This window comes from Arvicola amphibius, chromosome 3 (assembly GCF_903992535.2).
Source record: "Arvicola amphibius chromosome 3, mArvAmp1.2, whole genome shotgun sequence".
Classification (NCBI taxonomy): Eukaryota; Metazoa; Chordata; class Mammalia; order Rodentia; family Cricetidae; genus Arvicola; species Arvicola amphibius.
Window position 1 is genome coordinate 5,327,205 of NC_052049.1, and position 14,108 is coordinate 5,341,312.

General features: G+C 40.9%; 1 protein-coding gene across 1 annotated transcript; it reads right to left on the bottom strand.

The window, feature by feature from the left end:
• Positions 1-1,183: 1,183 nt before the first annotated feature.
• On the bottom strand, positions 1,184-13,810 carry LOC119810825 (zinc finger protein 58-like). Its single transcript, XM_042054671.1, is given in 9 exon segments — positions 1,184-1,713; positions 1,715-2,097; positions 2,100-2,340; positions 4,968-4,981; positions 6,125-6,220; positions 7,288-7,414; positions 10,531-10,645; positions 13,197-13,354; positions 13,635-13,810. Coding segments are annotated over 7 exon segments (1,116 nt in total). The 5' UTR covers positions 10,549-10,645; positions 13,197-13,354; positions 13,635-13,810; the 3' UTR covers positions 1,184-1,476.
• Between the last annotated feature and the right edge of the window lie 298 nt (positions 13,811-14,108).

Consider the following 14,108-nt stretch of genomic DNA (forward strand, 5'->3'; position numbering starts at 1 on the left):
CCAACTCTTCTCCATGACTTTTGGCTTTAGATGTGTGCAAGGGAAATCACTTACACTGTGTGATACAGTAATCACCTATGGATTAGGAACCTCCACAGATGAATATTCTTCCACTTTGATCATTTTGCATCTGTGTAGTCTTCTCCATCTACCATACAACTAATACATTCTGGAGAGGGTTGAGAGGTGCCTGACTGTGGGTATAAAGTTGAGAACTTGGGTTCATTTAGTTACTGTCCACTCATTAGAATGACAGCATTAAATCCTCCCTAGGACTTATCACCCAGTCAGGCACAGGTTTATCACCAAATTAACATCACATGAGTTACAGTTTGAGAAGAGCTTCAAATGCAGTCAGCAAATGATTGGTTACCCCAGAGCTTTAATGCCATTGTTGCTCTACAGGCACTGCGTTTTTATCTGAGGCAAAGCAGCTGCACCTGAAACTATCACTGCCTCAGCTGATGACGGCTCCTCTGCAGCCACAGCTGCTGCCTTCCTGCGGAAGGCCTTATAATTGCAAGAGCATTTGTACTGTTTTAACTCTGTCTCTGTCCTTTTAATCTTACCCATAAGGATTCCAGAGTCAAATGCTGGGTGAAAAACTGCTATCTCAGCGATATTTTTATTTTACAGCAACGGGAGATGTTGCAGGAGCTTCGACGACTCCACTGGGAAAAACAATAGTAAATATTCTGATCTCAGAAATCCGGGCAACTAATGGGCAAAGTTATGACATGGTAAAGTTTTAATGGAGCATTTATAGTTACAGAAGATAGAGATTATTAATAAAGGCAAGTTTCAAAACACATTGCTTGAACAAACTGTTGGAGTTACAGCAAAGAGAAGTCCTATTCTTCTCTGATGACATTCTTAATATTTGTGCTGCTGACATCCCGATATGAATTAATATTATCCATATATATTATTTCAGTTGAATAATGCCTGATTTGTTGACAAAGACTTTCCAAACAAACAGTTCACACACTCATGAAGTTTCAGTCAGAATGAATCATTTGATGTGTTTTAAGGTTTCAAGAAGTGAACTTTTTAAGACATTTGGATTTTCTTCCCTGCATTAACTATACCATGTGTTGAATAAGGATATTGAGATTAGTATCTTTGCTACATTCCCCACAATTTTAGGGATCCTCTTCAGAATGAAGATTTCTTTTATGTCGTAGAAAGGATGAAGATGAAGAAAAAGCATCTGTCACAGTCTTCACACTTGTAGGGTTTCTCTCCAGTATGAACTCTCTTGTGAGTCCTAAGGGATGAATTACAATGAAAGGTTTTATGACATTCTTCACACTTGTAGGGTTTTCTCTCCAGTATGAAGTCTCTTGTGTCTACTAAAGGATGAGTGATAATGAAAGGCTTTGTCACACTCTTCACACTTGTAGGGTTGTCTCTTCCATATGAACTCTCCTGTGTGTCTTAAGGGATGACTGATAATGAAAGGCTTTGTGACATTCGTCACACTTGTAGGTTTCTCTCCAGTGTGAACTGTTTGATGGATCCTGAAGATGGCTTAGAATAGGAAAACCATTTGCCGCAGTGTACACAGGTATAAGGACTGTCTGCTGAATGGATTGTTTCATGTCGTCTAAGGGATAAAAAAGAGTTAAACCTTCTGCCACAGTCTTCACAATTGTAGGGATTATCTTCAGAATGTATTGTTTGATGTTGCCGAAGGGATGAAAGGCAAGTAAAAGCATTTGCCACACTCTTCACACTTGTAAGATTTCTGTCCAGTATGAATTAACTGATGTTCCTGAAGGTATGTAAAAGAGGAAAGAGTTTTGCCACACTCAGCACACTTATAGGGATTGTCTTCAGAATGTACAGCTTGATGTCGCCGAAGGGATGAAGTGAAGCAAAAACACTTGCCACACTTCTCACAGTCGTATGGTTTCTTTCCAGATGTGTTCTTGTGATGTTGCCTAAGGTATGAAAATGAGAAAAAACATCTGCCGCATTCTTCAACACTTATAGGGTTCTCTCGACATGAATCCCTTTGATGTTGCTTTAGCATTGAAGGATAGTAAAATGATCTGCACAGTCCTCCACACTTGTAGGGTTTCTCATCAGTATGGTCTTCTGATGTATGAAAAGTGCTCCACGAGTATTGAAGGCCTTGTGACATTCTTGACACACGTAGGGTTTTTGTCCAGTGTGAAGTCTCTGGTGTATGGAAAGTGCTTTATAAGAACTAAGGCCCTTACCACATTCTTCACACTTATAGCTTTTAATCCTTGTATGAATTCTCTGGCATTGAATATATAGTGAGTTATAAATCAATGGCCTTGGAGAAAATGCTATAATCTTTGGGTGTTGTTCCTGTTGAGCAAAAGTTGAGATATGAACAAAAGTTAGAAAATATTCTTCATATTACAATGACTATCATTTAAAAAGAATACATTTATTAATACATAATGAAGCAGTGAAAAACTAGAGTCATTTCAAAACTTAGAGGCACTAAGTATAAATGATAAAATACAGTAGGTAGAAATGATCTATACTTTTAGTAGAATAATGGAACATCCAAATAGAACATAGACCATAATGACCTATAATTCAAGTTAAATAGCTACGTAAGTTGCAAGGGCATTGTACTAACAGAAATTAAGCCATTAAAAGAATAGAGATTGTATATTGCAGGACAAACCCATGAAATTAGAAAGTAGCTGAGTCTTGGGAAAAAATAAAGTTAATTTTGACTTTGTGAATTTGAGACACAGTCTAATACAAACTTTTTAATCCCTTCACTTATACTTTTACTTTGGGAGTAACAAAAGATATGCTGCACACGTACACAGTCTACATAAAGACGAAATTATAGTTCAAATTCAGGATATTATTTTACATTTTATTTAAAAGACCAGAATATATACCTGAAACATATTGAGTCATGGTAAAAACAAAAACAAAACAAAAAAAACTTCAGATTCCACCTGTGCATAATGTAAATTTGGTTGAGACAATATATTTGTCAATAAAGAGATGACAAAATTACTTCTTTCCTTTTTTGTTTGTTTTGGTTTTAGAAGATAACGTTTTTCGACGAAGACCTGGCTCTCCTGTAACTCACTATCTAGACCAGGCTGGACTCAAACACAATATTAGAGGGAGAAAAACATTTCTACCTTCCATTATCCAGTCCTCTGTACCTGTCATCAGATCTTTTTTTAAACAATATAAATATGTATTACGCTCATCATTAAAATTGATGGGTCAATGGCTAGGCAGAATTTACTGAGAAAGAGAATGTTAGGAAGAAGAATGGCAGAGTGAGAGAAGTCGCGAAGAAGATGCAGAAAAAAAGGAAAACATACTGTATTAGAAGAAGGAACTGCCGTGTGACAGAGGGGTAGATAATAAATATGGGTTCATTTAAAAAAGTAAAAGCTACCTAAAACTGAGCTCAAGCTATTGGCTGAGCATTTACAATCAATAAGTATCTCCATTTCGGGTATTTTGGTGGGGTTTTGGGACAGAAACCTCCGCTTATACATGGCATTCCAATCTGGGGCACACAGGACCACATAAGGCATGAGGAAGCTCAAAAGACCTTCTCACTACACAAAAGCAGAGCCAAACCCATCTTGCTAGTCTTGTGTCTCTCATGTGGTCTGCAGTATGCATCTCCTGACGGCTGCCTACAGATTTGAGCCAACAGCTTGAGGTTTGAGATTTTGCTCATGTAGGCAGAAAGGGTTACAGATGCTCAAGAAAGATCCAGACGTAAGAAAAAAAAAAAAAAAATCTTTAAATAGGTTACAGTGTTTAATAATGTACAAATGCTTGTGAGAGTAAAGAAAAATAGTATAGATTGTCAGAAAAAATATATACATACTTTTAAAATAAAGCAAAAGTCCTTAAAAAGGGAATAAAGTAATATGAAAGTAAAAAGACAACACAAAAGTAAAATACAGAGTGTCTAGATTCCACATGTTACTGTACTGTCTGTAGATTTTCTGACTGCTATTGAAGGAATAAGAGCTGCTGAGACTCACTGGATTGTGAAAATTGCTGGATTAAAGCAACCTATGTAGTTTTTATCATGTCTTGACTTTAAAAAGGAAAAAAGGAGGGAGAGAGGTTATGATTTTTTCCAACAACATGAGAGGCTATTTTTGCTAAGTATACGTTTACTATAATAAAGCTAAACCATTCTTTTTAATTAGACAAAAACGGGGAAATGCTGTGGAATAATCTTTCTGCACACGGGAAGATGTGTTGATTTTACTGTTAATAAAGAGCTATTTGGTCTATTTTTATGGCTGACCAAATCCTGCTATTAGCAAGGCAGAGTCAGAGAACTGACCTGTATGCCCAGAAATAAGAGGTAACATGCCATATGAAGAAAAGGTACTGCCATGTGGCAGAGTGTAAAAAAAGACATATGGGGGGGCTGGAGAGATGGCTCAGTGGTTAAGAGCACTGCTTGCTCTTCCAAAGGTCCTGAGTTCAATTCCCAGCAACCACATTGTGGCTCACAACCATCTGTAATGAGATCTGGTGTTCTCTTCTGGCCTTCAGGCATACACGCAGGCAGAATACTGAGACTACAGTATACATAATAAATAAATCTTTAAAAAAAAGGCATATGGGTTAATTAAAATATAAGACCTAATCGGTAATAAGCCTGAGCTGTCATTCGATAGTTTATAAGTTAATATAAAATCTCTATATGGTAATTCGAGAGTGGCTGCCAGCACAAACTTGATCCATCAGTTGCCTAAGAAAAAACACTGCCTAAACTCATCAGTGCTGATCCCATTGAAAACCTGGAAGCTAGTGAAAATATACACTGAAGATGTTTGAAAATAAACAGAAAGACCTTGAGAAGAAGTGACCACAAGATATTTTCATCCAATTGGACTCATAGTAACATTAGCCATAATGTTTCCTATAGGTCTAGAGACAGTGGCAAACCTGATAGTATCTGAAATTAAACATTTTACTAGAACTGATGTATCTGGAAACATCAGATTGACACATAAAAGTTTATACTTTCTTTAGCAAGTTGTTACTGCATATATATCCAAATACCAGTCCTTGTATATGATAAATAGATTAACCTGGGGAAAAAAACTTGAAAAAACCCATGGAGCCTTACAACTCACTAAAAGGCTTAAATCTACTAACTATGATGAAAGAGAGCACACAGACACTGAACCCATAACTGGTTTGATGGGCTTCCTGAATCAACAGTGTAAGGCCTTCCAGGTTGTCCTGTCCTAATCTTCTTATGTCTAATGGTCATGACCTGCTGAAGCAATTGGGGTAAAAACATTGAAAAAACCCAAACCGCCTCTGTTAAATTAGCATACCTAGAGGCCGAGCACATCCCCCTTTATATGATATGCTAATGCTGTGGCTCCTCCCTAAGGTCAGTGGGGAATGCACTGCCCAAAGTGTATCTGGTTCGCCTGAGTTTTATCCAAGGTTCCAACCCCCAATTGTTCTGACCAACAGAACTGATAAGTTGAGCCTCTGTCCCTGCCTGCCTCTCTGTGATGGAACTGTGGGTTTGCCTTTATTAACCCATTATGGTCACTTTCTTTTTCACTTTTTTAAAAAAATTCATTTGTTATGTATACAATGTTCTGTCTGCACGTATGCCTACATGCCAGAAGAGGGCGCCAGATCTCATTACAGATGGTTGTGAGCCACCATGTGGTTGCTGGGAATTGAACTCAGGACCTCTGGAAGAGCAGCCAGTGCTCTTAACCTCTGAGCCATCTCTCCAGCCCCTATGGTCACTTTTCTGTAGAGATCTTTCTTGCTTGGGTCTGTTTTCAACCTCTGGAAATAAAAGACTCTAGGTCTTTACAATTCTCAGTTCTATTTCCCTGAGTCTTATACTACAATGGAGAATCAACAAAAGGAAAAACCTTGGAGGTCACTGTAAGTAGAAGCACAGCTTGTAATTGGGGAAATCCAAAGGTTAATAACTTGATCCCTCATAAAACTGAGACACGTGCTTTGACAACAAAGACAAGGAGAAACCTAAAGATTGATTCCCATAGTATCATGTTTCAAGGTAAATGGGAAAGCCTGACATTCTGTTGTATCTCGGGGTCTCAACTCTGCCCCCAAACCCCTCATTCCTACACACCTGGGTGCACGGTGGCTGCTGCTTGTCTCTTCCCATCTGAAGGGTCTGGTCTTTGCTCCAGAAACGTCACCAGGTGTGGCTTAGGAAAACCAAGACCTGTGTATAGAATAAGAGAGAAGATTGTTTATGTGTTCTTTTATTCGGAATTGACATGTCCCTGCCTGCACATGGCTTGTCAGGACAGAGATGAGGTGACAAATGACTGCAGACAATCAGTTCCTTAAGTGTTTTCAGACAGGATCACTACAACATGTGAAGGAGTCTACAACATGCAGGTTCTGAGTTTCATTTCAAGGGAAAAACAGTAAAACTGAATGTAAAACACTTCAAGTAAAAAGTGAGCTCCACCTCTCATGCCACTGAATTTCTAAAAGTCCCACTAGAGTGAGGGAAACACATATCCATCTTAGAAAGGTAAAACACAGAAAGAAGGAAACAGTGTAAGCAATCTTCCTGTTTTCATTATTTATTTTAATTTTAAATATGCATTGGTATTTTCTCTGGATGTATGTCTGTATGAGATTGATTTCTTTAATTAATCTTTATCAATAAAACATCAGGAGTGAGATATCAGCTAAGAAACTGAAAGATCAGAGAAGCACCTCCCTCTTCCATTCCGACATCCAAAGGGCAGAGATCCTGTCTCAGCCCCGCCTTTCCACGTCCTGTTCCTCTCCCTACAGTCTTCCATATCTCAATGGTCAGCTGGTGGCTAGTTCTACCCTCTGACTCCAATCAAGCTTTATTTGTCAGAACACAACACAATCAAAACATCACACAACATGGGGATGTCAGACCTTGGGTTTACAAACAACTGTGAGCTGCCATAGGAGTGCCGGTGATGTGGGATTTCCTGCCTGGGCTAACAGGCCAAACTGTGTTGTAATTAATATAGTTTCTGTCTGATTTATCAGGTCTGGGTGGCCAGGAACAAAAGAGCAGTTTCCTATGACTTAAAGGTCCTCTAGAGGAGCAGTCAGTGCTCTTAACGAATGAGTCGTCGCTCCAGCCCAGAAACGATTTTGAATATAGTGTTCTCCTATTTTATTTTGAAAAAAAAAAAAAAAGATATGAAACTGTTGAAATGCTCCCATGAGAAACCATACAAAGTGAGGAAGCTATATGTTGAGGGTGAAATAAGTCACTAGAGATGAGATGCTCACCCAGGAATTCAAGGTGGCTGTAATTCTCCAACATCACATCCCTGTACAGATTCCACTGATCAGGCTCCAGACATTCCCTCTCTTCTGGAGAGAACTCAATGGCCACATCTGAGAAGGACAGCATTTCCTGAAATAAAGATCAGTGGATGATACCACACATTAATTTAATTAAAACCATAAATAATCTAAATGACAAGAGGCATTGGGCTGGATAGAACTTGAAACTAGCTAGGGCCAATTTGAAAAGAGAGAGAAATAATTGAAAAAAATTCCTACCAAGACTGTCCTGTAGCCAAGTCTAGGGGGCATTTTCTTAACTATTGATTCCTATGAGACAGCACAGCCCACTATGGGGGTGCCTGCACTGGGCATGCAGTTCTACATGGCACAGGAAAGCAGTCTCGGGGACTCAGTAAGCAGTGTTCTTCTGTGGCCTGTTCTCCACCTCACGCCTAGGGTTCCTGCCTTGAATTCTCTCAGTGATGGACTGTCACCTGGAGTTGGAGTCTAAAATAATCCCTTTCTTCTCCAAGCTGTCTCTCATCATGGGCTTTAGCACAATACAAACCCTCAGACAGGCATCACGGATTTGTCCCAGGATGAAAGAGAGCTAGAAATGTTTCTTACTCAGGTAGTAATATGTTGGGAGCAGTGAGACCCCAGATCCTGAATTGTTTGTAATCTCCTGATCTGAGTGCCTACAGCTGCTCTGAACACGAGACCTTCAGGAGTTCCTGATGGCAGGAGAGTGGTTTCTGGTGAGTTTGGCTGGGGCGTGGCTATTTCTATATAATCTGCCCCTGAACACAATAAAGGGGGCATTCTTGGGGAATTCAAGGATGACCCGTGTCGCTGTCTCTCTGTCTGTGTGTGTTTGTGTATTTTAACCTCCTGCCCCTTGCCCGAAGCTCGTGAACTGGGTAAAAGCGCACCAAACACAGACACAGGGGCGGGGGCGAGGTGCATGGCAGTAATATTCCTCAGACATGCCAGAAGTGGTAACATGAGCTCACACTGACCATTGATAGTAAAGACAAGGTAAATGAGCCCATAAGCCCAGTTGAACATGATCCACTTCAGAAAGGCATGTAAAATGAATGCATCCACAGAACATGCATTAAGTGCCATGTGTTACTACATACTATACATATATGCATTTCTGAATTGAAATATGTCTTTTTACCATGTATCATCTCATTGCAACTTCTCTCATGTACCCCAGTAATCCATCTCAGAATCTTGGTTCATTTTTCTCTATTATTATTGTTACACACACAGCACATAACTGTAGATATCTACACTGTACATACCTATTATATAAATATGAATGTTCACTGCTACCTGTGTGTATGTTCTGAGAACTGACCACTTGTTACTGGATGAATAGTGAGTGGACTCAGCCCTGGGGAAGACTAATTCTCCTCTCTTAGCAGTCCTTATGTGCCTATACTTCTCTGTTAGCCAGTTGATTGCCCCCTGCAGGGAATCTTGTGCCACTGCCATTGTTCAGGGCTTGTTCAAGCATTCATATTGTTGGGGTATCATGGGAGCAGCTTCCCTTCCCTTTCTTGAAGGCACAACCTCACGACAGACTTTCTGTCCCCGGCTCTAATGATCAATATGGACCCTCTCTAGAGATATTCCCTGAGCCTTCTGCACAGGAATTGTGGTGAGGTGTATCTACTGGGTCAGGGCATCACAAGACAACAGTTCTCTGAATTTGTACGTTTTAGTTTTCCATAACACTCTCTGTGCTGCAGTGAGCAGGGTCTTTAACAGCAGTGACAGCTACACTTTGGTGTAGGTCTAAGGAAAAGCATCTGGATGCAGTTAGCAACTGTGATGCTTTAGTGGCTCCAGTGTGTTCTCCTCTGTGACTTAGGATTTAAAAAGTCATCAGAGACCACTGCTGCTAATGCTAAGATGTGGGAGACACTGGGGCACCTCTAGGGATCTAATGCCATACTGCTCATGGGTGTGGTTCACGGGCATAACAGCTAAGCAGGACTATTTATTGCTTCTCTGCCTTGGAGCTCGCAAAGCACCTTCCAGCACTAAGAAAAGTCACCCTTAGGCAGGAGACCTTCAGGCCAGGCCCAGCTCCAATCTCCTGAATCTTGTGTCTGAAAGGCATGGTGTTTTCACCACTGGCAGGGGGCAGCAGCTTATCATCACAAGACTTTCAGGAGAACTGAAATATATCTGCAGTAAAGAATGACTACATGGGGCCTGGAGAGATGGCTTAGACATTAAGAGTGCTGGCTGCGTTTCCAGAGAACTGAGTTCAATTCCCTGTAACCATGTGGTGGCTCACAGCCATGTTTAATGCATTTCAGTGCCCTCTTCTGGCCTGCAGGCATGCATGCAGGCAGAACACTGTATACATAATAAATAAATGAATAAATAATAAATCTTTACAAAAACTCAGAATGATTACATAGGAAAATGTCTTTAAATAAAGTGCAGAGTTGAGCATCAATGGTGGAGCCACCAAATCCTGAAGAAACAGGCAGAATGAAGCAATTTGGTGAACAGAATACCCAGTAATTTCTCATGAAAAAACAAACTGAACTGTTTTGAAAGCTTCTTTGTAGCTTGTACAGAATGTTACCACCTTTAGAAGTGAAAATAAATAGATCCCATGCTTTTATTAACCAGGTCACTAGTTCCTCACATGAGGGTCATGACCCCTTGGAAAAACCTTCAACTACAAAAGTATTTACAACAAATAACTTTGGTAAAATCACAGATATGTTGTAGCAAGGAAAATAATTTTATGATTGAGGGTCACCAAATATGAGGAACTGTATTAAAGGGTCACAGCATCAGGAAAGGTGAGGCAGGTGAACTAGGGGTCACCAAGAAGAGGTCAAAATTACCAGTGTGGAGAAGGGCAAGAGCCCAGAGAAGATGAAGATGGAAACATTAACCTCTGAGAGAAGCTGAGCCACTCCCCAAAGCAGAAGGAACTGTAAGGACCACTGCCCATACTGCTCAGCCCGGCTACCATCACTCTACATGGGGAAGTGTCTGCTGTCTTGTGGCCAATCTCCTGTGAGGCGCTGTGGGTGGAGGGCAGTGTGCCTGCAAACAGGGTATCATGAGGAGGGATTTTAGCCAACAAGATTAACAGCAAACATTTCAGGTAATTTAAGACTGGCAAAAAACAAAAAACAAACAACAACAACAACAACAACAACAAAAAAACAAAACGGGGGAAGTGCTATGGGAAAGAGTACTTACTGCTGGACAAGCACACATGTCACTGAAGGAAGCTTTATTTCCTTCTCCAGGCTCAACTGGTATTACTAAGAGTTTTATCCGTGTGGTCGAGATTCATTTTTCCACAATAAGCCTGCTGAGATAATAAGTTGTCAAAGTATAATTTGCATTGCAATGTCAAACACCTTCTAAACTATTGGTATAATCTGTACTTATAAGTCATTATTTCTTCTGGTAATTTAATGAATCTTAAAGTTCTTACTTTATTAACCAGATCAAGATAGTTTTCTCTTGCTTCCTGATACTGCTTCATTATTTCTTCCCAATCTCAATGACTAGCATATTCTGTCTGTATTTTTTGCCACCAACGTGGACAGCTATATCCACTTAAAACCTGAGTTTGGGGAGTAATTCTAGAGACAAAGGGACAGAGTTAAGCATGGCTTCATGGGAGCAGCATTCTCTCGGGTGGGCCGTTAGCTAGGTAAGCACAACTCATTAAGAGAGGGTTCCTGACTCGGCTTTCGCTACAAAAAACTTGCAGCTGTTTTAAGAGGACCCACCACCGGACACTTAAATGGTGTTTATGACTAGCATGCTTCTTGGTAGTGGCAGGGACCTTGAAACTCCAGAGCTGTGGCAATAAACATAGCTCTAGCTATTACCTTCACCATGAGGCTAGACACGCTAAGGAAAGCTAAGGAATGGGCTGGATTCAAAGGCACTGCTTTAATCCTACTCATACTGCTTAGCAAATTAAAGACTCATGTGGTTAGAAAAAGAGAGATATACTGTAAAAATAGATTCAGAGATTCAGATTAAAAAAAACTCTAAATGGTTTAGAGTCTGTTTAAATATATAAGAGGGCATGGGATTGAAAAGAAAGAAGAGAAAATTACAAAAAAAGAGAGTAGTTGAGTCAGGCGGTGGTGGTGCACGCCTTTAATCCCAGCACTCGGGAGGCAGAGGCAGGCGGATCTCTGTGAGTTCGAGGCCAGCCTGCTCTACAAGAGCTAGCTCCAGGACAGGCTCTAAAAAAAAAAAAAAAAAAAAAAGCTGCAGAGAAACCCTGTCTCGAAAAACCAAAAAAAAAAAGAAAAAAAAGAAAAAAAAAGAAAGTAGTTGGGTGTGGTTGCACACATCTTTAATCCCAACACCTGGGAGGCAGAGGCAGGCAAATCTCTGCAAGTTCAAGGCGTGGTTGCACACAGCGTTAATCACCAAATTGGGGAAACAGAGGCAGGCAGATCTCTGTGAGGTCAAGGATAGCCTAGTCTATAGAGTAAGTGCCAGGACAGCCAAAGATGCACAGAGAAGTCTAGTCACAAAAAAAATAAAAATAAAATAAATAGAATTTTAAATACAGTCACGTAAAGATAAAAAAGACAGAGAGAGTCTGGATACTCTTATGTTATTGTGTTGTCTCTGAATTATTTGATGGCTAAGAAAGGAGCAACAGTTGCTAAAAGATATTTGATTACAAATGCTGCTGGACTAATACAACATACATATTTTGAAAATGCTTTGACTTCAAAATTTTAAGTCGAAAGATATGTTACTTTGGAGAAGAGGTTTTGTTTTTGTTTCCACAGGAAATGAGAAGCTGTGGATTCATTCTAGGTTAAGAAAAATCAGGTATGATCAAGGAAGACCCCCCTGAGAAATGTCCAATAGGAGCAACAGCCCTAGAAATCTGAGTTCTACATTCCAAATAACCTCAAGACTGCTGGCTGATAAGATCAAGAATATTCCAGTAAAGAAATGACCATAAATCTAAATTTTCTTTAGGTCCCCATAAGATTACCAGCACCCTGAAGCAGCAGGGAGAAGCCTAGAAAACTATGCCAAAAAAAGGATTATGAATGTTGGCCTTTGTTTAGAGTGTTGGTTACAAGTTGTTATGGACAACGGTCAAGAAGAAAGCTAAACAAAGGAGACTCGATTCACAGTTCAGGAGTAGTGGCGGCTGGTCCTGGAAGCGAGCCTAGACTAAACAAAGGAGACTCGATTCACAGTTCAGGAGTAGTGGCGGCTGGTCCTGGAAGCGAGCCTAGAGTAACAAAATGGACAGTGTCCATAGAAAAAGAATTCTTGCATTTCCTCTTGGTGTCCCTCAGAAACAGCTTTCAGAGAGACAGTCAAAACTGAAGACTAGGTGGGACCGGTGGGTACTCAAAATGATGTTCAAAGAGAGGATGGGATTGCAGGTCAGGATCTAAAAATTAGGGACCCTCCATTCAAAGTAGACAACCTACGAATCACATGACATAGTGCTTAAAACACACACCACAGACATCAGGAAGTAGCAACTCCTAGGTCTTTGTTCCAGGGCTCTACTCACATGAATGTGGCATGAAACAATCACTAGTTTTTCCTTCAAGCCACCAAGTTTTGCAATTTTATGACTCAGAAGGTGAATTAAACCATGAAAAATATGGAAGAAATATAGTACCTGCTTTGGAAACATGAATTATATACTGTAATTTTTGTTTCAAAATAACTATCACATGTTTTGCTGTGTATGTTAGCTGTCTAGATGTATTTGAGGATATTGATAGTCCATACATTGTTTCTGAGTCTCTTAAAGCAACACACTGACATAGAGCACAGTGAAAGAAGCCTGGGAGGAAAGACACAGGACTGCCAGCAAGGGAACTGGACTGGACCTGTGCAAGAGCAGGACCCACCGTTAGCAGTTGGCTTTACTGGATGGCTATGCAGTGCCCCATGTGGAGGACAGTGCAGGAAGTGGTTTTGTTCTGGCAAACTGTGTAACACCCGATTCTGTGTTACCCCCTCGGTACAGTTCGCGCGCCACTGTACCTTACGCGAGTCGGACAAGGGCCTGGAGATTGAAAGAACACACAAAGAGACCTGGGCCATTCGAAAGGAGATCAGCCGAATACCGTTTATTTAGCCTTGGGGAAAATCTTATATACCCCACTCCTGCCCAAGGAATTCCACCCAGGCAGGTGGGAAATTACCAATCTAACTGCTGCACAAGGACTTCCACCTAGGCAGGTGGGAAATTACCATACCACCAATAGAGTCAACAATGCCCTACAGCAAATCACCAGGCGGGGCAGAGGGAGCACAGGAACAAACAGGATGCTTAGTCATCTGACCAGAAACTGTCCTCAAGGTGAGCCCCAGGAACAAGGGCAGACCCGGGCCCTACAAAACTGTAAGAAGCATCTGCGCACAGTGCACCCTCTGCTGTAAGGACAGGCAAAGGCTTCCCAGCTGCAGCACATGGTTTGCAAATCAACCAAGTGTGGACGGCATGGATTTGTCAAGGTGCTCACTGTAAGAAACATGGAAAGCACAATGGAAAGTATTTATCACATCATTAAAGTTGAAATGCTCCCTGTCACAGACTAGGTAACCTAGGCTGGCCTGGAATTTGCTATGAAGCAGGGGAGGACCAGAGGGCCCTGCCTCCCCCTCACAAATGCAGAGATGACAGGGATGTGCCTCAGATAAGACTGACGTTTCTTTTCTTTCAAAGGTCTTGTTACTAAAATCCCAGGGATGCACACAGGTCTGGGAGTTCCCCTCACCTGCTGGCCTGACACAAAAGCCTGGCGCTATAACACAAG